This window comes from Rhinoderma darwinii, chromosome 3, assembly GCF_050947455.1.
Source record: "Rhinoderma darwinii isolate aRhiDar2 chromosome 3, aRhiDar2.hap1, whole genome shotgun sequence".
Taxonomy (NCBI): domain Eukaryota; kingdom Metazoa; phylum Chordata; class Amphibia; order Anura; family Rhinodermatidae; genus Rhinoderma; species Rhinoderma darwinii.
Genome location: NC_134689.1, coordinates 99,705,131 through 99,731,801, shown reverse-complemented (window position 1 = coordinate 99,731,801; position 26,671 = coordinate 99,705,131). Strand labels below are relative to the sequence as shown.

Below are 26,671 nucleotides of genomic sequence, written 5' to 3'. Positions count from 1 at the left end.
TTCTGCATCTAAGGGTTTAATGGCAGGGATCAGAGCTAGCTCTTGTTCCTGCAGTTACAGCAGGTGCGAAGATTAGGAGGCTTCCATAGCCGGCAGATCGGGAGGCCAGCATTAGGCCTCCGGTTGCTATTGCAGCCACCTGCAACCCAGCGATCACATGGCTGGGGTGTCGGTGGCTAAAATCCCCTCAGATGCTGTGATCTCTATTGAACGCAGCACCTGAGGGGTTAATCGGTCGGATCAGAGGCTAGGTCCGGTCTATCCATTACAGCAGAGTGTCAGCTGTAACATACAGCTGGCACCCGGCGGTGATGGTGCGGGCTCAGCTCCTGAGACCGCACTATCACTGCGATGCAACTATACTGCGGTTTGCGGGAACCCCTGTGCGATAGTATCGTATATATACAGCGAAGGTTGAGAAGGGGTTAAAAAGAAAAACGTTTGACCAGTTTTGCAAGCTTTGCTGATGAAAAACATCCCAACATCATGATGCTGCCACTACCATGCTTCGCTGTGGGATTGGTATTCTTATTACATAGCGTTTCCTATGATGGCCAAAAAGTTACATTTTAGTCTCATCTGACCAGAGAACCTTCTTCCGTGTGTTTGTAAAGTCTGTCACATGCTGTTTGCTGTTTAGTGAACTCAAAACTTATTTTCTTTTGTTTTTCTTTTTGGCTTTTTTCTGACCACTCCTCATTAAAGCCCCAGTCTTTGGAGTGTATGTATTATAGGGATCCTATGGACAGTCACTTCCATCTTCTCTGTGGATCCTGGGAGCTCGCTCCTTCAGTGTTATCGTTGGTGTCTTTGTTGAATAGTCGTTCTTTAAAAAAAATACCTTGCTAAGTACAACACACATACTTTACATTTCCGTCTTTACAATCTCCAACAATTGGGAGGTATGATATGTACTCTCCTCAGAGGATATAATTTACACTTTCCTCACACCATACATGCTGACAGCCCACTTAAACTGCAACTGCATAATCTTTCCGAACGGTTATCAGGTAATTTACATATCTTCACCCTACCTAAATCTCCCCACCAAACACAAGAAAATATTCCTTCTTTTTTCCACTGGGCACAGGGTAACTACCAACTATAACTCTGTCTCCTTTACTTTTTGGATGGAAGGAAGTTAACCAACCTACGCTCCCTTTTCCACCAGGGACATGAACATCTATGAACCCTATCCCCATTTCCTTCCAATAAAACATGAGGTAATCTACCTACCCACACCATGTTGAACACCGGATATTATTTCTATCTCTCTGCCACAAGTGATACCAGCTTACTATCTACTAACACTACCCTGGCTGCTGTGCACGATGTATTCTAATTAGTCTCCCTCTCCTTGCTGGACACCATGCAACATACTTAACATTCCCCTCCTTATTGAAAATTGGGGTACATTTCTTCCATTAACCCACCCTATTGGACAATAGGTAACCAGCCTACCCTCCACACTGAACAGTGGTTAACCTTTATTGTCCATACTGGGCAGCAAATGACCATATATTTATATCCCCACTTCCCACCACCAAATTAGAAACCATGCATACTGCTTTTCCAACGGGCACCTTTCACTAGATGTCAGGGAATATTACCTACCTGCTAGCCAACACTGAGCGTTCACTGTATCCTACATGGAATTAATGTCAGTTTGCTGTTAAATAGTGGTTTGAAACACATCCAGTCATACCCTATAATTCAGGCTTGAGTGCCGTTAACCCTTATTCGCTTTCCTCACCCCAAACCATTCTTACAAGGGCCAAAGAAGCAAAAATGTGAGCTTCAGCTTAGCTCCAGTCAAACATTGATTTTTAGGTCTTGCTTTTGTCTTCTTGCACACGGCAATATTATAGCTCTGTTTTGTACAGTGCCGTAATAGAGATGCCATAGGGGTGCATATGTCCTCTACTGTACATCCATATACCTCAGATTTCATATTAAGGTATACGGAGGTTTGCATGTGGCATGTTCCATCACATGTCATATGTATGGAGGTATATTGTTCCTTAGAAGCATTATGACACAACGGTGGCTAAAATGAAATAATGAATCTTCGCATTTCAGTTTCCATCGTCCCATATAGGGAAAATATAGCTTCGTAATAGGAATTCGACCATTAGTGAAACACTTTTTACAGATTCACTCTAATAATAAACTGCTAACCCATCAGGTTAAAAAAAATCAATGTCAAATTATGAATTAAAATAGAATAAATCTGTACTATGAATATGGGATATTTTTTTGAATTGAATACTTGGTGTTATTTTGTTTTTATTATTAGGAGTTATTAACAAAAAATATGACACATTAGCCACAATTCAGACACATCCAGCTTTATTTTCCTGTCAGAAAAGAGTGCAAGGATTACATCAAAATACTCCAGTCTCTGCTAGCTACTAACAAGAAACACACCACAAAATTAGAAACTATTGAGAGGGCAGATGATTTTGATTTTATATAGTGACAATGGATTTACAGGTGAGAAAAAGTAGTGTAGAGAAGTCCATTAGAGAATTTGGCACTATATCTCGGTACAGCAAATACTACACCTTCAGCTAAGGTTCATGGAGTACATATGGCAGCATATCAAAGTTCAGAAAGCTCTACACAGTTCTCACTACAAAATAAATTTGGGTTTGAGAAATACATTAAAAATATCTTAACTAGACCCTGAAAAAGAACAAGAATCCAGGTAAACAAACAACAAAGTATACATCATCATGTTTTTTCCTTTTTATGAAGGCAATGTATGTAGTGCTAGACTAACAGTAATAATACGCTGGCCTAATCCTTGACTGTGTACAATATGACTGGGTGTGAGGCTGCAATGATGCAATTATGGCTTATGAGAATGCAATGTACATAGAATATCAAGGCAGTTGTAACCATTATATTAAAGTGACCCTTTATTGAATATAATTAGCTTAAGCAGGTTTAGCTAAAACAAAAATACAGCTCTAACAGAACTGCAAAAATTATTTCTATGCTACACAGATATATTTTATAGGGAACGACAAAGTGAATTTACCGCTAGGACAGACCTGCAGAGTAGTTTATGCACCTTGTACTATGTTGTAAGAGTAAATTTTCATAATTTGCGAAGTTAAAACCTACTGAGGACAAGTACAAGATACATCAATATACTATTCTCATCAATTATCTAAAGGCAATTTAATCAAATCTAGTATATTCTTTCATTCTTATTTATCTTACTACATTTGTAAGAAATACTCATTGGAGGAGAAACTGGTGCAAAGAAAGAATAGAGCTCATCGCAACCATTTAGACTTCTGCACTCATTTCTCAGAGGTTCTTTGGAAAATGAATGCAGCAACCTTATTGACTGCTATTAGAAAATGCTCCACTTTTTTCTTGCATTAGGCTTTATTCAGACAGGAATATTGTCCCTGTGTTCTGCACCAGGACGTTCTATAATGTTGCTAGTCCGGTGTAGTAGATACCGATACAGATACTATACTGTATGTCTGAATGTGGCTGTAGTGTAAGTAAATCTCCCTCTTGAATTTGAATTACTGAGGCTACATTCAAATGAGCGTGTCCAATGTGAATGCGTAAAAAACGCGGCGTTTTTCCTACATGTCATATAAGTGTGCGTTGTGTACTGGCATCAGTGTGCTTTGCGTATGGCATGCGTTTTTCACGTCTGTGCAAGCACTTCTTTTTTTTCTTTTCTTTATTTTTCTTTTTAACTGATGCGTGAAAAATGGACAGCACACAGATGTCCTCTGTAGAGCGTCCGTGGTTTTCACGCACACATAGACTTCAATGGGCGACTAGGTGCGCAAAAACGCACCAATATAGGACATGCAGTGAGTTTCACGCAACAGACACTTGCTGCGTAAAAACACGAATGTCTCAATAGCCCCATTGAAATGAATGGGTCCGTGTGCTGTGAGTTATTTCAACGCACACGGACGAGGAACACGCTTGTGTGAATGAGACGTAACTTGGAAATGTATTTCTACATACATTGATAATTCTATATTATCTTGAATATCTAAACACTAGATGAACCCCACATAGGAAATGCTTTTTGAAGTCAAATGGGACATATTCCCTTAGCTACTAGTTAAAAGGCCTCATTAAAATGAATAATTATCATACTTTTAAAAGCATTATTTATTTTTACCTACAGCTGTACACATTATATATTCCTGGCTCTTCAGAGTGGTAGTCAGAATAAACAGTACTTGTCCTTGCATGACCATGTAATCTATCTGTGCTTCGGAATGTAGGTACTATTTCTAACAGCAAACCTTTTATATGGATCTATCCGTTATATAAACTGCTCTCGTATCTACTGCTGTCTCAAACACATTGGGGGGAATTTATTAAGACTAGTGTTTCATATGCCAGTCTTAATCTAAAACACACTGGTATAAGATGTGCCTAATTTATTAAGAGGCGCCCATTCGTGCACCCGAAAGTCAAATGTATGACAGCTATGAGCTGGAGTCGATTTTCTCTCTAACTTGCGCCAGTTTCTGGCATAAATTATAGTAAATTTGTCGGGTCTTGGTGGATCTGCCCCTTTCAACTAAGCTCTGTCAACTTTGTAGAAGAATTAATAAATTCCCCCCATTGTATTTTCCGCAGCCCTCGTAATGCCAACGCTATCTTACATTACTCCTGTTCACACTATAATGGGTTTAGCTTTCTCCACACAGTAACACTGTGCCAACTCACAAAAAACAATGACTAATATAAATGAGCAATAAGAAAGCCATTCAGTTGCATATGTCTGCATTTTCTATCAACAGATTATTGAATTTGGCAATGTTTAAATAAAAATTTCTTTGCACTTTTTTCCCCTATTTTAACATTGCAGATTGACAATACACACTGAACATGCTTTTGTACAAGGTTGTGACTCGGTTACAAATTAACGATAACAATGCACAAAAAAGAAACATCTCGTTGTTCATTAAAGACTCCCGCAAGTTTTTAGCTTTGCATCTTAAATGCGGCACCTCATCTGAGCCATGCCCTGGGCTCTGGGAACAGTGACTTCCCTTGTCTGCTTGACCTACTAGTGACCTTCAGTTTTACTAGCCTTGGTATCATGATTAATTGATCCCGAAGAAAGCCATGGTGAGACAGATCTTGAGCTTGTTTGCTTAGCCATGCTGTAGTGGCTAATAACAGTGTAAAATCTTCCTCGTGAGTTGGAATCCTGTGCAGAGTAGTAGGCATCCAGTGAGGAGGGTATGCATCGCTTATGCTGCAATTAAAAGAAAGAGGTGTTGTTGCCAGAGGCACAGTTGGCATGAATGGTGATTTGCATCGTTTGTCAGGGAAACGGAATACATGTCAATGTGTTACTGTGCTAATTATATGGTAATGGATAGACAATTGTAATAAAATAATTTTTAACTTTGGTTCTTTAGACTTTGACTCTCAACCACTAGACATAATGGCATTGGCACAATGGAAAATGAAATAACTTGAAAATAAGAAAAGATTGGGAAACAAAATCAATGAAAAACAAACATGGCCTTGGGCAATGAACCACTAGGTACAAGCTAATGTTCAGGGCACCAAACCACTGGATACCAGGGACTAAGAAAAAAATGAATTCAGTATAAGGAACTATATGGCCTAACAGATTCCTCCGTATTCAGGGACACAAGTAACAAATTCCTGGAAAAAGTAGGCATTGGGGAAACCAGTCACTTGACAGTGAACAGGGACAGAAGTACCAAGAAAGAACTAGGTACCAACTCAATGGACAGCTGTGCCAACAAACCACTGAATACGAGACCACTCATCCAAAAGACACCAGGAAATAGTGCACTAACTGGACACCAGGAACTATCTAGACACCACTATCAACAGTGCTATTTCATTATCAATAAGAGTATATTCACACAGTGCAGTTTTGGTGCAATTTTTTTTTAACCCATAAGCAGGAGTAGATTCTTAAAAAGAGGAGTAGAGTCTTTCCTGTAAACTTCCTCTCCTTTTTCGATTAACTCTTGGTTGTGGCTTCAAAATCGGTATAAATAAACTGCACCAAAACGGCACCTTTTGAATAATATGCTGTAAACCAGGCCTATATATGCAGTTTAATAAATTAGGCCCACCTTTGGCGAGCCATTCACTACTAGGAGCTGGCATGGATTTGTGCTTTAATTTACTCCAATTTTCTGGTGCAAGTTATAGTTCATGTTTCGTGCAGTAGTGGCCCGGCGCCTCATCCTCTGCCATGCCCACATTTTAAAAACAAGGCGGAGGCAGAATAACAAAGAAAAAGTCACTACATTTTTGTTACCTTTCTATGCCAGAAATCTGGCATAGAGTGTTCAATAAATTCCCCCTCATTATGTTTCAAGTTTATGTTTGTGACGGGGATTTGGAACTCTGAATCAGATAAATTAATTAAGAAATTAGACAGCATTGGATTTTGGACCTAAAAACTACATGCTGTTAAAAGGTGAAGATTTGCTTTAAACGGAGAAGTACATTTTATATTTATTAATGAAGGTAGTGGTGATGCATAGCTCTTAGTATGCTAGCAAAAATTCAATAGGAACTCCTCTGATTTCTCCATTACCTCTGACATGTTTTGGCGATCAAGCTGCATAAGTGAGATAAATTAGCAAAACTCTGTGAAGATCAATGCTGCGTAAAGAGCTTGTTCATTACTGCATAACAGATAAAGTAAATGCTTCGTATATGCTTTTTTATGTCATATTCTGTAACAAAATTAAATCACATTGCATATAATTGGACTTTTCGGCACTGATCTACTGCCAAAAAAATCTTTAACCACTTCGAACACCAGGGTATAGCCGCCGTGCCCTGTGATTGACAGCCATACTTGCAAACTCATCAGAGAAGCCATCATTCTTCACCATTTAGCTCCTTAGACACCAAGATTAATGCTGATTGGAGCATCTAAGCAGTGCAAAATAAAGGAGGGGGATCTTTTTGTTACTTCATGTGATGGGAACAGTTCACCCTCTTAATAGGCAACCTGGGGCCTGAATAACGCTCAGTGCTGTCTTGTAACAATGCTGTCAGAGTATACCTCCGTGCCTGTGCATATTATTAGTACAGGCATAATGTACTGGTATGTCTGTAAAGATAGGACAGAACGTTATAGTTAAGAAATAACAAACAAATGTAAAAGTCACTCTAAAGAAAGACAGTAATTCCTGCTTTTCCCTGCCCACAGAGTGATTGACAGTTCTCCCTGTATGCAAACTCATATTTGTCAGTCACTGTGAAGGTAGCGGTAGCAGGACTCAAAATCTTACTCTATGTGTGGGCAGGGGAAGTAGGTCTCACAATCCCGGGACTTACCGGGTTTATGTAAGCGTGGGCGGGGGAAGCATTACTCACAGGTATTCTCTATGCATGGGCGGAGGAAGCATTGCTCACAGGATTTCTCTATAAGTCACTGCATCACATAAACAGTTTTTTAAATAAAAATGCAGAATCAAATAATATAAAATGTATATCTCCAATGTCAGCATCTCCCACTGTATCATATGCTGGTCTTAGATATCTGTATCAGTATACTATGAATCTAATAAATTTTCACAGCTATTAATGAGTCTGCTGAAAGTGAACGACAAGTTTTGGTTAACTATTTTAGTCCAATGGAGGCTGTACTTTGGAAGTGGTGAACCTGTTATTTGATGCTTAGGATGTCTAACTCTAATACTTTAAAGGACGACTAAACTGAAAAAATGTAAAAGCTTACAGAAGATTTAGGATGTGACTGAGGATTAATAACCCAAAAATTTCATGGCTGAGGAGTATTACATATAGTCATAGACAAATTTACAGTATAATGGATATAACATTATTATTATTATTATTATTATTATTATTATTATTATTATTATTATTATTATTATTAATAAGTTATTTAATGAATGTAAATTAGATTTAATTTTTCATTCCTAAAATGTGTCATTGTCATTTGTAGGATCTTATACTTTAGTATTACTTTTTTGTTCTTCGAGAGAAATAATTTCATACCTTGTATACAAATCCATCTGGGCAGCTGTGATCATATGTGAAGGCTTTGTAGACCACAAGGAACACTATGCAAGCAAGAAAAGCCAGTGCCAGGCTTATTAGGATGGTGACCTAGAGGTAAAAGAAGTAGAAAAAAAATTGAAAATGTTTTAACAAAGTGTAAACTTAATCATTGCAATTCAGAGATACCACTTCCTAAATGTTATTATTATAGTCTCATTGATGTATTTATTTAAAAAATTCTTCAATGGGAAAGATGTTGTTTCCAAGAGCCGGTTTTGCCCCTGGGATACAGGGACACTACAGAGCCGAAAGGATTATAGTCAATAGTAGGAAATTGACAGCTTCTCTATTGCTGCGCCTAGGAATGAAGACAAGTAAGTATCATTAGGACCTGAGAGCTCTTTGTGATCTTCCTGGAACCTGACATCACATCTTTTCTTTGCATGGCCTTTTGATAATACAAGATGAATAAAATGACACTGTACATCTAAAGTTTTTCAAAGGAAAAAAATAGCTTTTCAAGGGGTTTGTACTTTTAGCTCCTTTGCTCATGAGTAGAAAATATTCTTTTAATCTATTTACCAAAGAATCGCATGTAACCTGGCAATCCCCCTCCCGACCTGTGCTGAAATACTCCATTCTTATATCAGAATATATTGTATTTCTAGAAATGGTCCTCAAGTTTTCTTGACATTTGGGTTCAGTTCTATTTAACTATCATACTGTATATGTTAATTGAAATGTACTTCCTTTTTGTGTTACATTTTTGTGAGCCTATAGCTGTTTGTTTTTTATTACTTATTTATAAGCCAAAGTTCTTCTTCTTCCTGTGCCAAATATGAATATCAAAAGTACTCAATAACAAAAATCTATCACTTTTGTGCACTCTTCTTTCATTCAAGTCAATGGAAGAACAATAGGACAGATTTACTTTTCAAAATGCGCCAGAATTGTTATTATTTTAGACACTTTTTCAAAGGACATGGCTTAGATTAAGGGGGGGGGGTGATCTATCAGAAATGGGTGTGACTTAAACGAGCCAACGTGTGCCAAAATTGAAGCAAAATTTTGGCACAAAATACTGGCATATTCTAAGCCAAACAAGAGGGGGTAAAAGGAAGAGAAAATTGTCTCACATGTCTAGCAAGATGCGCCAAATTTATCATACAACGTGCGCCATTGTAATAAGCGCTGCATCTTCTGACTGCCTGGTTTAAGTTTATACTGTCTAAATCTTAGACAGCGTTAATAAATGTGCCTCAATGTTTTAAAACAAAAATTAAAAGGGTTTTCCCCACATTAATATCTTTGTCATTAAGATAAGATATGCTAAAAATTTCTAATTACTCACAGAGACTCCATTGACTACACAAGTACAGTCCCTGTTTACGCTGCATAGTTTACAGTACATTGAAGTCTAGAACAGATGCTGAAACAGCCGACGGAGTGACTATAATAGAGAGTGTGCTTGCATGCGTTTCCAACTCTCTAGTCCTCTCTTCCCACCTGACTGCTACTCAAATGTGTACAACTGGAGAGTAAGAACCTCCATTATAGTGGTTGAACCACGTCAACAAACACTTAATGGAATATCCTAAGAATATGTTAGAAAAGTTTATAGTCAGAATACACCTTGAAGCATTCTCCTCTCTTTAGCATTTATTGCAACAAGCTACACTATACTCAGCCTGGCGTTCCATACACCAGTTTAAGACCTAAACCCATAAGAGTAAGATGCAACATTTATTAAGAGGCACCTGCCTTGTGCTCTCCATGTGCCAGAAAGTGAAATCTATGCGCACTATGAGCTGGTAATGGTTTCCACTATAATTTACACCAATTTCTGCCATAAATTGTAGTAAATTTGTCAGCTGTGGATGACCCCGTCCCTTTCCACTAAGCCCCATGTGCGAAACGGCAAAGAGATGCAAATTTTGTAGCTATTAGATAATGCCACAAAACTGGCATAAAGCCGTTTATAAATCCTCCCCCCCCCCTAAATCTTTAGCATGTTCCAAACACAAAAACTGCAGCACGAGAATGTAAAAAAACACGCCGTAAATGGAAATGTTTCATTTAGGCACTGCGTTTTTAAATAAATATTTAAATCAAAATATCACACCTATAATACATCATATTACTAATTTACAGGTTGCATCCTTTGTAGAGTCAGAGATGTGTTTACCATACTGGCATCCAGTTGGGTCAGTCTAATCTCTGTTTAGCATTGGCTATTACTTGGAATTTATTTTAGTGTTTTAGAGTAAGCTTAGTCTTGTCCTAATTTATACAATATTACGCTCACCAACATGTTGGATTTTCACTATCATTAGTGTAAGAACGTTAAATGAAAAAAAGCTACGGTGGCGTTAACATTAGATTCATTTTGATAGGATGCCATTTTAAAGAATCTCATGAAAAATTGATTTGCTTATGACCAGTTTTCATTCAGTGCCCTAGGTACAATGACATATTTTCCACTTATCCTTCCACTTATCCTTTTCACAGAAGACATATTGACATAAATGTATAAATCAATACTATGAAACTGTATCTCCTGTCTATCCTCAACGTAACAACAATGTTTATGAACAATACATACTTACCTTATTTTGCCATCTCAACCTCTGAGCCCTTACTTTGCCATGTCAGCAATATGCACCATCAGTACATCTGCACTGTAGTAGGTGACTATGCATGTAGTCACCTGATGGCTATGATGTCTGTTGCTAATCAATACTACAAACTCATTTGTTTTCTGCCAAACAGCAAACCTAAAAAAGAGTTGGATGACGATACTGTTGAGTGGGAAAATCGGGTATCATCCATCAAAACAAATAAAATATCAGATGGATTTCCAAGATAAGCAAAACAACAGGATGTATCAGTGGAAACAAAATAGGCCCCCTCTCCAAGAAAGATCATAATCGATGACATAATTGTCATCAGTGAGTATGAGTTTTGCAACATCCTTGGGTACAACGAACAGATATCTCTTCCGCAATGAAAAACGCAAGGACAATAATGAAAAGAAATCGGAAGGGAAAAGGCGAACAGATGCCCCCAACTATGACATATAAGGAGGATCCACACGTAAGGTAATAAATCCAACATAGAACTTACTAATGCCAAAATGGAACTTCTGATCTGAGGTTTATCTTTTTCACCATCTGCCAAATTGAATCACTCTTCCACAGTCAAACATCTATACTTGTTTGCCAGAAAATTAGTATTTAGACATTGTTTTGCAAAAAATTAACCCAAGAAGCTCTTTTTCACCAATACTGAGCATGAGACTGCCCAAGACTTACAAGATCTGCTGGAAGAGCAAGATGATATCCTACCAGGTAAGTACCCACAACATCTGCTTCCTAGTTAATAAAAAGTTTCCCCCTATATCTTTGTTCCCGGAGATTGAAATGTTTGTCAAGTTGGTCTTTCGGGAAATTAGATCTATTCCAGAAACAGTGGACAAGGGCAATTTGAAGGAAGTAAGCCAAGGTAAGGACATAGTGAAATATATTCTAAAGAAAAGGAGGCCCCAAAATTCACTAGGTGCTCCATTGCTACTGAGGCCTGTGTTTCAGTCCATTAGCCCACTAGGGCCACATGTGGGATATTTCTAAAAACTGCAGGATCTGATCAATAAATATTGAGTTGTATTTCTCAGGCAAAACCTTCTGTGGTACAAAAACGAATGTATTACAAAGGCATTTCGGCCCAAAAAATTAAATTTGTAGATTTCACCCCTGCATTGCCTTAATTCTTGTGAAACGCCTAAAGGGTTATAAAACTTTCTAAATGCTGTTTTGAATACTTTGAGGGGTGCATTTTTTAAAATTGGATGATTTATGGGGGGTTTCTAATATAAAAGGCCCTCAAAGCCACTTCAGAACTGAACTGGTCCCTGAAACAATAGCCTTTTGAAATTTTCTTGAAAATGTGACAAATTGCTGCTAAAGAGCTAAGCCTTGTAATGTCTTAAATAAAAGGACATTCAAAAATTGATGCAAACATAAAGTAGACACATGGGAAATGTTAACTAGAAACTATTTTTGGTGGTATTACCATCTGTCTTACAAGCGTATACATTAAAATTTCGAAAAATTCAAATTTTTGCACATTTTCTAAAAATTTTGGAGTTTTTCCACAAATAAATACAGAATTTATCGACCAAATGATATCACTAACATAAAGTCACGAGAAAACAATCTCAGAATCGCTTGGATTGGTAAAAGAATTCCAAAGTTATAAAGTAACACAAAATCTGCTGTGTCCTGAAAGCCAAAACAGGCTGTGTACTGAAGGGGTTAAGGACACCACAGATGTGTTAGAAAAACTAGATGGGCTATAGATTGAGGCAGGCATGTTAATTGTGACAAGTGATGTCGAATTCCTTTATACTTCAATTCCACACCATGATGGTTTATTGGCAACCCAATGCTTTCTGTTGATCTAGATCTAGATCTGTGTCATTTCTTGTTGGAAGCATTGTCTTTTTTTTTAATCTTTAAGGAGACATTCTACCTGCAGTTCCAGGAGAAAGCTATAGGGGTGGCTTGTGCACCTTCATAAGGTAATTAAGCCGTGGATCTTAGAGAACGCTTCCAGGAGAGAGAGTACAGCAGGAGAAGTATCCAACGGGTCTGTATGACATATTCAAAGTGCAATAGAACTAATCTTTTACTTCATAAATGGATAAAGAAGGAAACCAATGATCAGGTAAGATTTATTGCTGATTATAATTCTTAAAGCAGAGTATTATCTGGGTACTTGAAGAAGTACTGGCCAATTCTGTTGACGAATAATGTTTTGAGGTCATATTTGCCTTAATATCCCTCAATTACTTATCGTAGATGAAAGAACTTAAGGGATCCACTGGTCCATAGCTGCTATCGTGGACAACGTCCGGTCAATGCATTCGTGTCCAAAGGACCCAAGTGGGGGTGTACTATGTGTGGCTAGTACATTGCTTGCCATAACATAAAAAACGCCACACAATTCACAGGCTCAGATGGCATTAGGCGTTATAATAATACCCACCAGATTGAATGTACCACAATAGGAGTCATATATCATACTTGTTGCCCCTGTGGGAAAATCTATGTGGGACTAACGTCCCGTCAGTTTTTCCACAGAGTGCGTGAACATGAGAATGTAAAAAAATTGAGGATCTATCCACTCTTGAGCCTCTTCCATGTCCTTTCAAACTTTTCCATAATTGTGATGCTTCCTTACTTATGGTCAGTGGAATCGATAGGGTCTATGTGGATTCTAGAGGGGGTAATTGGAAAAGAACACTTGCTCAGAGAGAAACAATGTGAATTGATTGCTTGAACACTCTCTCTCCAATGGGTTTAAATGACACCAATAGTTTTGTTCCATTCCTTTAGACATCATATGCAAGCCTTTTTGTCTTGGTGCAATAAGTGGTTTTAACACACATGTTTTTTTTTTATTATTCTGTTTTAATAGTCTTTACTTTATTATTCTCTTTCTTTCATGAATATATAGGCCTATAGAGCCCTACTAAGCTGATACATCTGGAACCCACTCCCTTTGAATCGGTATAATAGGATCTACATGATCCCCAATGTGTGGGGAGCTATTTGTAAGGTATCCGACTTTCTTGTGTTCTTAACCGACTTATGAATGAGGACTATGTATTAGGTACATTTCAATATGGAGACTAAAGCATTGTATTTGTTTTATGAAATCTATGGCTTATCAGTTTTTACTTAGTATGATATGTGCAGCTCTTATAACCATGTGTCTCTTTTCTTAATATATATATATATATATATATATATATATATATATATATATATATATATATATATAATTATTTATACTGCTATTCACATAGAGGTTTATACAATAGTAGGCTCTCATGTATTTGGTAACATATAATGTTCTGTGTATTACCCACTTTTTTTGTTTTTCACCTGTTGCGCACTCAGAACTTTTTTGCACTGCACTTTTTTCACTTCGTATTTAATTAGTTTGATGTTTCTAACATGGGGTATATTACTATATGTGTGTGTGTGTGTGTGTGTATATATATATATATATATATATATATATTTATATATATTTAAGTATATATTATTCATTACCATTTTTGACTTGTGTTTTAGGTACACACTTCAATGATTTATTTATTTAGTACATTTGATGCATGGTTGTATAATAGTTACTACTTTAAGGTTTTTTTTATTGTATTTTATTGCATTATACTACTACACTGCTTGATAGTAATTATATATACACTATGTTCCAAATTATTATGCACATTGGATTTAAGTGTCATAAACATTTAATTATTCGTTATTCAATTAAACTCATGGATGGTATTGTGTCTTAGGGCTCTTTGGATCATTGTAATCAATCTCAGACACCTGTGATAATTAGTTTGCCAGGTGTGCCCAATCAAAGGAAAACTGCTTAAGAACGACGTTCCACATTATTAAGCAATATGGGAAAGAAAAAGGATCTCTCTGCTGCCGAAAAGCGTGAAATAGTGCAATACCTTGGACAAGGTATGAAAACATTGGATATTTCAAGAAAACTTAAGCGTGATCATCGTACTGTGAAAAGATTTGTGGCTGATTCAGAGCACAGACGTGTTCGTTCAGATAAAGGCATAATGAGGAAGGTTTCTGCCAGACAAATTAATAGGATTAGGAGAGCAGCTGCTAAAATGCCATTGCAAAGCAGCAAACAGGTATTTGAAGCTGCTGGTGCCTCTGGAGTCCCGCGAACCTCAAAGTGTAGGATCCTCCAGGGGTTTGCAAGTGTGCATAAAGCTATTATTCGGCCTCCCCTAAACATTGCTCACAAGCAGAAACGGTTGCAGTGGGCTCAGAAATATATGAAGACTAATATTCAAACCGTGTTGTTTACTGATGAGTGCCGTGCAACCCTGGATGGTCCAGATGTATGGAGTAGTGGATGGTTGGTGAATGGCCACCATGTCCCAACAAGGCTGCGACGTCAGCAAGGAGGTGGCGGAGTCATGTTTTGGGCTGGAATCATGGGGAGAGAGCTGGTAGGCCCCTTTAGGGTCCCTGACGGTGTGAAAATGACCTCTGCAAAGTACGTAGCGTTTATGACTGACCACTTTCTTCCGTGGTACAAAAAGAAGAACCGTGCCTTCCATAGCAAAATCATCTTCATGCATGACAATGCACCATCTCATGCTGCAAAGAATACCTCTGTGTCATTGGCTGCTATGGGCATAAAAGGAGAGAAACTCATGGTGTGGCCCCCATGTTCCCCTGACCTCAACCCTATTGAGAACCTTTGGAGCATCCTGGGAGGCAGTTCACATCAAAACAGAAGCTCTGGGAGGCTATTCTGACATCCTGCAAAGATATTCAAGCTGAAACTGTACAAATACTCACAAATTCAATGGATGCAAGAATTGTGAAGGTGATATCAAAGAAGGGGTCCTATGTTAACATGTAACTTGGCCTGTTAATTTTGTTTTGATTGAAAGAGCTTTTGATTTCTGTAAATATGACCGCCAGATGCTGCAAATTCAACAAATTACCATTTTAGTTTTCTTTACAACCTTTAAAATGTTTTGATCTCTGTTGTGCATAATAATTGGAAACAGTGCATTTTGAGTTTTTTACTTCTAAAAAAAAATCTGTTATCATTAGGAGATTTGTTCAATAAAATTTGCATTATACTCCAACGGTTGATGGCTTGAAGATTATACTGACTGTCATTTGCATCGACTATTTAGGAAAATCAGCAAAAAATAACATTTGCATAATAATTTGGAACGCGGTGTGTATATATATATATATATATATATATATATATATATATATATATATATATACATACATATATATATAAAAATGTGTAACTTTTTTACTTTTATATATTTTTAGTATGTCAGAGTGCCATTTTAGTGATGCCTTGTGGGTCTGTCTGTGTATGTGTCTGCCCTCAGTGGTGGAATATTTTGGGTCCACCGCTAGGGTCATGCGCATCCACAGTACAGATCCCAGGTTATATCTATTTTCTTTTGGTTTTATGACATTTATAGATATTTTTTTTCTCCGGCGCCAATCCCTGTGATTGGCGAGTTGGCGCTGATGTCACGTGCACGCCCAGTACACATTTAATATATTAACATATCTGTCTGCTCTTGCGTCTGCCACACTGGCGGTCATGGTGTATTCACAAATTAGGGATGAGTGTATAAATATAAAATTATCTATCTAGGACTATGTAGTATGTGATTTAGCGCTGTGGTCTCAACATGTTGTGTTACTATTTCTATGTTTTTATGCTGTGCATGCAACTGCTGTCCGTGCCACCCTTGTCTTTTGTGGGGGCGGTACTGAGGTTACACGCACGTTCAACACATTTAGCCCTAATGAGTGGCTAGTTTGGAATTTTAATGCATGGGCAGTTCAACATATAACCTTTTCTTCCGGTTTAGTTATTGCACCCGGTCGAACGCTCATACACAAGTCTCTTTATGTGCATTGATATTATTAGGGTTTCAATATGTGGTTCTCCTCAGCTGTGTACTGATATTATTACATTTTTATATTGGCTCGTTGGGATTTAAAGACCTGTATGTGAGTTTGTCAAACCACCCCTGGATAAAGAATTACTTGCGAAATGCACGTTGGGTGGGGTGAGCTTCCCGGTACTCTCTTTTTTTGGCCTTCACTTCCAGCTTGGCCATTCATTATATGGTATTACTTTCTCTTGGATTCTTTGTTCATGCTGTCATTCCCAGTATGGGTGTTATTATGTTATTTCAGATGAACAGGTTATATCCACTAATTTGTACTTTCAGTGTATCTACCATATACTTATTGTTATATGTCGGGGTCAATTCTATATGCAGGGAGTCCACCTCTGTTTTGCATCTATTCTTTTGTCTGTGTATATTATGAATTATTTTTATGCAATTGTGTTGTGTGTTCAATACTTTTTAAATAAGTATTTAACACATTTTGGATTTTATTCTTGGAAAAAAATTTATGTCCTGAATGTTTTTTTTTTCGAATTGGCTGTATATTCTTATATGCATTTGGGACTAATGCCGTATGGGAACAATAATTAGTATAATCAATTCTACAAACTCATTTGTTTTCTGACAAACAGCAAACCTTAATTAATTCAAAGGGCTTTCTAATGAATAATTATAGTAGAAAATTAAATTTTACCAGAGTTTTCCTTAAAATAAAGCTTCACTTATTAACACTATATAGTTTTCGGGTGCAACAGTCTGTGCTGTTTAAAGGGGTATTCCGGAACTAAAAAATTACATTTATTTAAATAAAACAATGAAAAAGATATAACTTTCCAATGTACTTACGTTTCATCAGATGGCTGTAGCGTCGTATATCCTCCTCCGTCGCCGTCCCCTTAGCAATGCAAAATCTGCACTTCCTGTGCAGACCCGTCCATTTGGTCTTCTGCCTTGCTTCCGGTTTCCGGCTTTCACACTGTACGGTTACGTCAAAAATGACGTAACCGTACCACGTGCTTCTTTATTGAATTAGAGCATGCGTGGTGAACACACTCCACCGCGCATGCTCTGTGAAATTATGTGGCTGCGTCTTCAGCGGCCGTGTATATTACACTGCGCATGCGCAAGGTTGAAGGTGTGTAGCGGTGTGTATACGAAGTTGCAGGAATAACGGCCGTTTCGGCCGTCTTCCCGACAGGTGCAGGAGCTGTGACAGCTGCTGTCTCGTACAGCAGCTGCCGCAGCTCCTACAGCGGGGACCGATCGCTGTGTCCCCGCTGTCTAACCCCTTAAAAGCCGCGTTCTATAGAGATCGCGGGTTTTTAGGGGTTAAGTTACCATCGCCGGCCTGCTACACGATAGCGGCCGGCGATGGTTACTATGGCAACCGGACACCAAACAAAGGCGTCCGGCTATGCCATCGACGGAAGCCTAGTGGGTCCTGACAAAGTCAGGACCCACTATGCTTGCTGTCAGTGAATAGCTGACAGTTCTAATACACTGCACTACGGATGTAGTGCAGTGTATTAGAATAGCGATCAGGGCCTCCTGCCCTCAAGTCCCCTAGTGGGACAAAGTAATAAAGTAAAAAAAAAAGTTAAAAAAGATGTGTAAAAATAAGAAATTAAAAGTTAAAAAAATCCCCCTTTTTTTCCCTTATCAGTCCTTTTTTATTAATAAAAATATATAAATAAACGATACATAATTGGTATCGCCGCGTCCGTAACGGCCTGAACTACAAAATTATTTCGTTATTTATCCCGCGCGGTGAACGCCGTAAAAGAAAATAATAATATACCGTACCAAAATCACAATTGTTTGGTCACTTCACCTCCCAAAAAATGTATTAAAAATAGATCAAAAAGTTGCATTTACCGAAAAATGGTCCTGATCGAAACTACAGTTCGTTACGCAAAAAATAAGTCCTCGCACGGCTTTATTGATGGAAAAATTATAAAGTTCTGGCTCTTAGAATAAGGTAACAAAAAGTGAATGATTTTTTACAAAACGTATTTTATTGTGCAAACGCCATAAGACATAAAAAAACTATAAACATCTGGTGTCACCGTAAGGCCGAGTTTACACGAGCGTGTGCGTTTTGTGCAAGCAAAAAGCGCGGCGTTTTGCGTGCGCAAAAAGCACTTAACAGCTCCGTGTGTCAGCCCTTTATGATGCGCGGCTGCGTGCTTTTCGCGCAGCCGCCATCATTATGACACTCCGTTTGGATGTTTGTAAACAGAAAAGAACGTGGTGCTTTTCTGTTTTCATTCATCCTTTACAGTGCTGTTGCGTGAATCACGCGCGTTCCACGGAATTGCTTCCGTGCGACATGCGTGGTTTTCACACACCCATTGACTTCAATGGGTGCGTGATGCGCGAACAGCGCACAAATATAGTACGTCGTGCGTTTCACGCAGCGGACATACGCTGCGTGAAAATCACGTACCTGTCTGCACGGCCCCATAGAGTAACATAGGTCCCTGCGACGCGCGTTGCAAAAACGTATAATACGCTCGTGTAAATGAGCCCTAATCGTATCGCCCCATAGAATAAAGTGAATATGTCATTTATAGCGCACGGTGAACGCTGCAACAAAAATAGAATTAAAAAACAATAGAATTGCTGTTTTTTAGTCACCGCGCCACTTAAAAATAGAATAAAAACTGATCAAAAAGCTGCATGCATCCCATGAAAACTACAATGTATTCCTCAAGTGGTCTAGTTTCCAAAATGGGATCACCTTTTGGGGGTTTCCACTATTTTGGTACCACAAGACCTATTCAAACCGGACATGGTGCCTAATAAAAAGGCGGCCTCAAAATCCACTAGGTGCTCCTTTGCTTCTGAGGCCGCTGCTTCAGTCCATTACCGCCCGAGGGCCACATGTGGGATATTTCTACTGCAGAATCTGGACAATAAGTATTGAGTTGCGTTTCTCTGGTAAAACATTTTGTGCATAAACTTTCTAAATGCTGTTGTGAATACTTTGAGGGGTCTAGTTTCTAAAATGTCGTGTTTCATAGGGGTGTCTAATATATAGGCCCCTCAAAGCCACTTCAGAACTGAACTGGAAGCCAGTGATTTCAGCTTGTGCTAGCAGTAATAGAATGAGAGCACCAAAATGAAGACTGAGATTGCAGAAGTTAGTAGAGCTGGGTGTAGTAGGCGGAGCAAGTGCACTGCTGCATGCACATTGCATGCTGGGACTAGAGCAGTGCATGCAGGGAGGAGAAACACAGGAAGAGAAGAGGAATGAACTTACTGAGCAAAACAAACCTCTCCAGGTAAACAATAGGGAGTAATGTTACTAAAACCATTTATTATCAAGAAAAAGCTAGACAGAGTGCACTAATATATTAATAGAGGAACATTGCATTGATTTAAAAAAAAAAATAAAGTATTGGAAAACCCCTTTAACATCATTTATTTATATATCTTTATAACAGCTCCAAATCCACTGCACAGAAATAGAGCTAAAGGGGTTTTCCAGCAAGAAGAAATTGATAGCCTATGTTCAGGGTAGGCCATCAATATCTGATCGGTGGGGGTCCGGCTCTCGACACCCCCGCCGATCAGCTGTTTTGAAGGGGATGCGGTGCTCATTAGAGCGCTGTTCCTATTCTTCCTTACCTGCTCGGTACTGTGATTTGCCGACACACTTGTAGCAGCAGTTCACAGTACTACAGCCTTCTCCCATTCAAGTGATTGCGGCCAGTCGAAAGATGCGACACATTTATTAAGAGGAGTTCACCTCCATGAAACGCCAGTTTTAATAAATCTCTCCCATATAATGTATAATCTTTATGGTTTATTTTGGATTTTCTAATTTGTCTGTAAAAAGTTTTGCATCATTTGACTGAATTTAAACAGAAATTCTCAGTCTATACAGAATTCATCTGCTATTTCTATGCGCATTCACATTAGCAATAAAAACCATTGGCAGCCATACATGCCCATGTCATAACAATGTTTGACAGATGATGTGGTATGCCTGGGATCAGGAGCCCTTCCTTTCCTACTTCATACTTTTCTCTTCCCATTATTCTGGTACAAGTTAACCTTGGTTTCATCTGTTAAAAGAATCTAGTTCCAGAACAGGGTGGCTTTTTAACCCCTTCAGGACTGAGCCATTTTTAAATTTTTGTTTTTCACTCCCCGCATTCCAAGAGCCATAACTTTTTTTATTTTTCCATCAATAGAGTGGTGTGAGGGTTTATTTTTTGCGGGATGAGTTGTAGTTTCTTTTGGTAAAATTTATAGTTCCATATAATGTAATGGGAAACTGAAAAATTCTTTGCGGGTTGAAGTTGGAAAAAACGGATTCCTCAATGGTTTTTTGTGATTTATTCTTACGGCTTTCACCGTGCGGTAAAAATGACAACTTATCTTTATTCTGTAGCTCAATACGATTATGGTGATACCAAATTTATATAGGTTTTTTTATATTTTACTACTTTTATTAATAAAAAAACTTTTTGTTAAAAAAGAATGTTTTGTGTCGCAACATTCTGAGAGCCATAAAATTTTTATTTTTTTACCGATTGAGCGGTGTGAGGGCTTAATTTTTGCGGGACGAGCTGTAGTTTTTATTGGTATAATTTTTGGTACGTAGAACTTTTTATTGTATTTTTTTTTAGAGCGAAGTTGACCAAAAAACAGCGATTTTTGGAGGTTTACATTTTTCTTTTTTACCGCATTCACCGTGCACGTGAAATAATGCTATATTGTAATAGTCCAGATTTTTTCGGATGCAGCAATACCAATTTTGTTGACTTTTTTATATTACTTTAGAGGAAAAATAGGAAAATATATATTTTTTTTAACTTGTAATATTTTTTTTTACTATTAAAACTTTTTTTCACTTTTTTTATCACACACTTTATCAGCTCCCTATGGGTCTTGAACCAGCAATCATTAGATCGCTGGTACAATACACTGCAATACTAACCAATGCCCTGCCATGCCATGACAACCTTCGTCGCACCCCGATCTCGTTGCGGGGGGGTGATAAGCTGTCAGAGGAGGCAGCCCCCCTCTTTTCAACGCCTCAGATGCTGCGGTCACGATTAACCGCAGAATTTGAGGGGTTAAACAGCCAGGAACAGCGCGATCGCCGCGCAAAATAAAATACAGCCAACACCTGCAGCATATGGAGCGCGCTCCGAACATCAACCACCGCACCGGGACGTAATAGCACGTCTGGGTGCCTAGAAGGGGTTAAAATGTTTTTCAGTAAAGTCTAATCTGGTCTTTCTGTTCTTGAGTGTTACCAGTGGTTTGCATCTTGAGATAAACCCTCTTTATTTACATTTATTCAGGCTTCTCTTGATTGTAGACTTTGACAAGTATACGCCTACCTCCTCTAGAGTGTTTTTGACTTGGCTAGATGTGGAAAGGGGTTTTCTTTACCAAAGAAAGAATTCTGCCATCCTCCACATTAGTTGTTTGCTGTGGTCTTCCAGGCCATTTTGAGTTGCTAAACTCGCCAGTGCATTCCTTCTTTTTAAGAATGTACCATATTGTTGATTCGACCACTCCTGAATTTTCTATCTCTCTGATAGGTTTGTTTTAATTTTTTAGCCTAATGATAGCCTCCTTCACTTGCATTGACAGCTCTTTGTGCCGCAAATTGAGAATTTCAATGAACAGCAACCAAATGCAAATTCAACACTGGGAATCAACACCAGAACTTTTATCTCCATAATTTGTCATGACATAAGGAGGGAACAAGCCACACACAGCCATGAAACTGCTAATCAGTCAATTGTCCAATTACTTTTAAAGTCTGTGATAATAATAAGACTTTGTAAAAAAAATTTGGAATTCCTAGATGGTTAATGCAATAGGTCCATTGAAGGACCCCAGGGCTGTCTGAACATATTTCCTGTTAAGGCATACTAAGGTATGCCCTAACAACTGCCTGTGTACAATCAGTAACAGGCTAATGTACTGGCATATAGATCTATGCCAGTACATTGCAGTTACAAAATAAAAATCAAAATGATAAATCCATTTATGGGATTAAAAAAAAAAGTTAAATAAATGTAAACAAAAAATTACCGATAAATAAATAAATAAAAAGTAAAAAAAATACACAGAAACACACATTTTTTATAATAAATAAACTTTTTAAAATATAAGTCCCAAAACATGAAATAATATAGACATATTTGGTATCGCCACGACCGTAACAACCTGTACAACAAATGTATACCATTACTTATGATGATCGGTGTATGGTGTAAAAAAAAATATTAAAACTGCAGCGGAACTGCTTTTTTTCAATATTTTCGCCAAAATAAAATATATAGAAATTAAACGATAATGTATTTGTACCAAAAAATGGTACCTACATAAAGTACAACTCATCCCGCAAAAAACAAAGTCTCATACAACTACGTCGTAGAAAAAATAAAAGAGTTATGAGCGTCGGGATGCAAAGAGGGAAATATTTAAACTTTTTACAGGTTAATTTTGGCTGCATAGGTTTTTTGAACTATACTACATAAATCGGTACAGTTGAAGCTTCGTCAGAATGTGCACAGAAATTCCTGCCTGCCACTTTAAAAGCTGAATATAATACTAACTGCAAAATACAAGAGAAATTCCTAGCTGACCTAGTTACTCAGTCACATGCAAAACATTAAAATAAAAGGTGAAGATCAAGTGATTCTGATGAGACGCTTTGTAGTGGTTTATTCAACCTGTCCCAGTGGTTTGTCTCGAACTCTAGACCTTTTCAACTTGTATTATAGCTGGAAGCAGTCTTTTCATGCTTTATTTTGAGCTACTGGAAGCAGAAATTCGGATATATTCAAGTACATGAAAGTTACTTTTGCACTCTACAATTCAGCCAAAGGGAAACTTCAGATGTGGCACATATGGAGTACAGCACAAGATGGTTGGATATTTTGAACCAATATTATTTTATAAATTCCTTCATCTTTTATTTTATTTGGAACAACACAAAAAATTGTTTCAGAGCTGGAAATTAACAGACTTTAAAAAAAAATGTGCTAATAGGGCCAAGTGTGTGTAAACGGTAGTAGCAAACTCTGCACTATGCACTATGTGAAAAAGATTATATTTCCTTGACATCTTTTCAACACAAAGCACAAAGTTGGATGTATCTGACTGAATTCTAATTAGCTTACCTAAAGGCCCTTTTACACTGGGCGATTATCAGGCAGAAAAACGTTCATAGGACGCTCGTTGACGATAATTGACGATAATTGCCCTGTGTAAACAGGGGAACGATCAGCACATGAACGAGCAAATGCTCGATCATCTGCTGGTGGTATCGTTTTAAAAAAGTAAAATATTATCGTTGTCGGCACATCTCCCTGTGTAAACAGGGAGACACGCTGACGATATGATAATAATGTATGGGGATGAGAGATCGGAGTAACAACCGCTCATCCCCATCCATAGCTCCGTGTGACAGGAACAATCGAGCGCCGATCAACGATGTCTCGTCGACCTGTGTAAAAGGACCTTAAAGAGGCTCTGTCACCAGATTATGGCGCTGTAATGTAGATAACAGCAGTGGTTTTTATTTTGAAAAACGATAATTTTTGAGCAAGTTATGAGCAATTCTAAATTTATGCTAAGAAGTTTCTTAATAGACAACTGGGCGTGTTTTTTCTTTTTACCAACTGGGCGTTGTACAGGGGAGTGTATGATGCTGACCAATCAGTGTCATACACTTCTCATTGTTCCAGAAGCTGGGCTGGAACAATGAGAAGTGTATGACGCTGATTGGTCACTGATTGGTCAGCGTCATACAATCCCCTGTACAACGCCCATTTGGTCAAAAGTAAAAACACACCCAGTTGTCTATTAAGAAACTACTTAGCATAAATCAAAAATATCTACATTACAGCGCCAATTAGATTATGTAGGAGATAGGGCACTTATAATGTGGTGATAGAGCCTCTTTAACTCATGAAGAACACTTCATCATATATACCCCTTTTCATTCATAAGTGCCTGTCTCAGTTGGACATGAACTGTAGCCTCAATGTACCAAAAAAACAAAAGAAAACAATGACAAAAAATCTTATATAAAAGACATGAAAGATTGTCTTTTGTATACCAGCAGTGTCTGCTGTCGTATATAGTTTTCCTGCAGCATAAAAGCACATGCTTTCGTATTAAGGTTAATTCCTTATCGCAAAGTCTCTTGTTCTTATCTACCACCAGGTTTATGCTGTCCGATCTGAGGGCAGCATAAAGTTGTGCCAGAGATCCTGATTCCAGCGCTGGGTCACTTACCTTGTATTATGTAGTCACTTTCATAAAATCCCTGTTAATCTCCTGCAACGCAAGCCAGGTGTATTCATGAGCTGCGGCGCCCCTTGCCCACCCGCCGATTATTTACCGCTTTGTCCCAATATTGTGCATAACGAGAAAACAGTCAATGTGTGGAGGGTGGGCGGTTGACCTGCAGCTCATAAATATCGAGGGCTCCTGAGCGCGAGCACATCATTGAGAGGACTCCCGGCTCGCTCACGCTGCAGGAGATAAAAGAGAATTTTATGAAAACAACTGGATATTACAAAGGAAGTAAAACATCGCTAGAACTATCACTACTTTCTGCTGCTCTCAGATAGGGCAGCAAAAACCTGGTAACAGAGTTTCTTTAACCCCATTTGTTTCCATAGAATACACAAGAATGAGAATGCCTTATCTTTGAAATAGAATTTCAGCAGTCAACTCAGCCTAATGGTCTATAAGTAAATAATGATGTTTAAATTCAAGATAGACATCAAATTCCTGCATAATGGATGTTTCAATTTGTATCCCTGAAAGGAAGAGATCATACTTAGGCTATGTTCACATCTGCGTCGGGGGTCCATCACATTTAACCAGTGGCGGCTGCTACGGGGCCCGCTGCATGATTTGGCCCATGCAGTCACCCCATGCTTGGTGGTGCAGCTAGCAGCTGCTATGTCTGCTACAGTGGTAGCGATGCCACATTCATTAGTATCTGCGTCCTTGCCATTTACTAGGCTACAGACCACATTCGGCCTGCAATCTATCAGATGCAGGGTTGGGATCCCTGCGCAGGCCGGCATGATGATGTCACTGGATCATGCCGACCTACGCAAGGATCCCGTCGGTGTTGATTCGCTCCGTTCTTCGCGGGAACGGGGCCTAGGTGAGTATGTAGCTTTTTTAATTTTATTTGTTAGGGGGTCGCTATATGGCACTATCTACAGGCGGGGCTATCTACAGTCGGGGGGCGCTATGGCGCTATCTACAGGGGGGCTCTATGTCGCTGTATGGCGCTATCTACACGTGGGCTTTATGGCGATATCTACAGGGGGCTGTATGGCACTATCTACAAGAGGAGGTGGGGGCGCTATCTACATGTGGGGTGTGACACTGTCTACAGGGGGGCTGTATAGCACTCTCTACAGGGAGGGCTGGATGACACAATCTACAGAGGGGCTGTATGGCACAATCTACAGGGGGGATGTATGGCACAATCTACAGGGGGGCACTATCTACAGGGGGCACTGTGTGTGGCACCTAGGGGAGGGGGCCCCAGTGAAAAGTTTGCTATGGGGCCCAGTCTTTCCTAATTACGCCCCTGCATTTGACAGTAAATAAAGCACTGCATGCATCGCTATCCTTTTCGTCAAAATGACGGACACCTTTTACGGAATCAATTATAAGTCAATTAGGTCCATCGGGCTCCGTTGGTATCTGTCGTATTTTACATGTGCTCGCTTGTTAAGTGATCTAAAGTTAGTTTGATCACACTTTCTGTGACTTGTTTTTCATGTTACAATAGTAGATTTCAGGGACTGCTACTAAAGTGCCCCTGTGTTGGATAACATAGAGTATATCCTGTAAACTAATCCAGCAGCAACAATGACAACAGTATATTATAGAGGGGTAATCTCTATTAGCATATATTATGTCAAATATAGAGGTATACAATGTGACCAGAGCACAATTGTTTTGTTGAGTAAGGTCTCATGCACACAGCCGTATTACAGCTCTGTAAAATTTCCAAGTTGTACAAAGCTGTAATATGGCCCTCATGGAAGTCTATACTGTATAAAAACACAGGAATGCAGAGTTTTTTTTCATTTGGGTCCATGTGTAATCAGAAAGAAAAAAAAAACGACG

The 26,671-nt window shown here is 38.6% G+C and overlaps 1 protein-coding gene across 1 annotated transcript in view; it reads right to left on the bottom strand.

Moving 5' to 3' along the window:
• Window positions 1-2,332: 2,332 nt before the first annotated feature.
• NSG2 (neuronal vesicle trafficking associated 2) overlaps window positions 2,333-26,671 on the bottom strand; it is a 79,229-nt gene continuing 54,890 nt past the window's right edge. The window contains exons 4-5 of the mRNA XM_075856513.1: window positions 8,026-8,136; window positions 2,333-5,257 (exon numbers count right to left, since the gene is read on the bottom strand). Of these exons, the coding sequence (XP_075712628.1) occupies window positions 5,066-5,257; window positions 8,026-8,136 (303 nt within the window). The 3' untranslated portion in view covers window positions 2,333-5,065. The remainder of the gene's footprint in view (window positions 5,258-8,025; window positions 8,137-26,671) is intronic.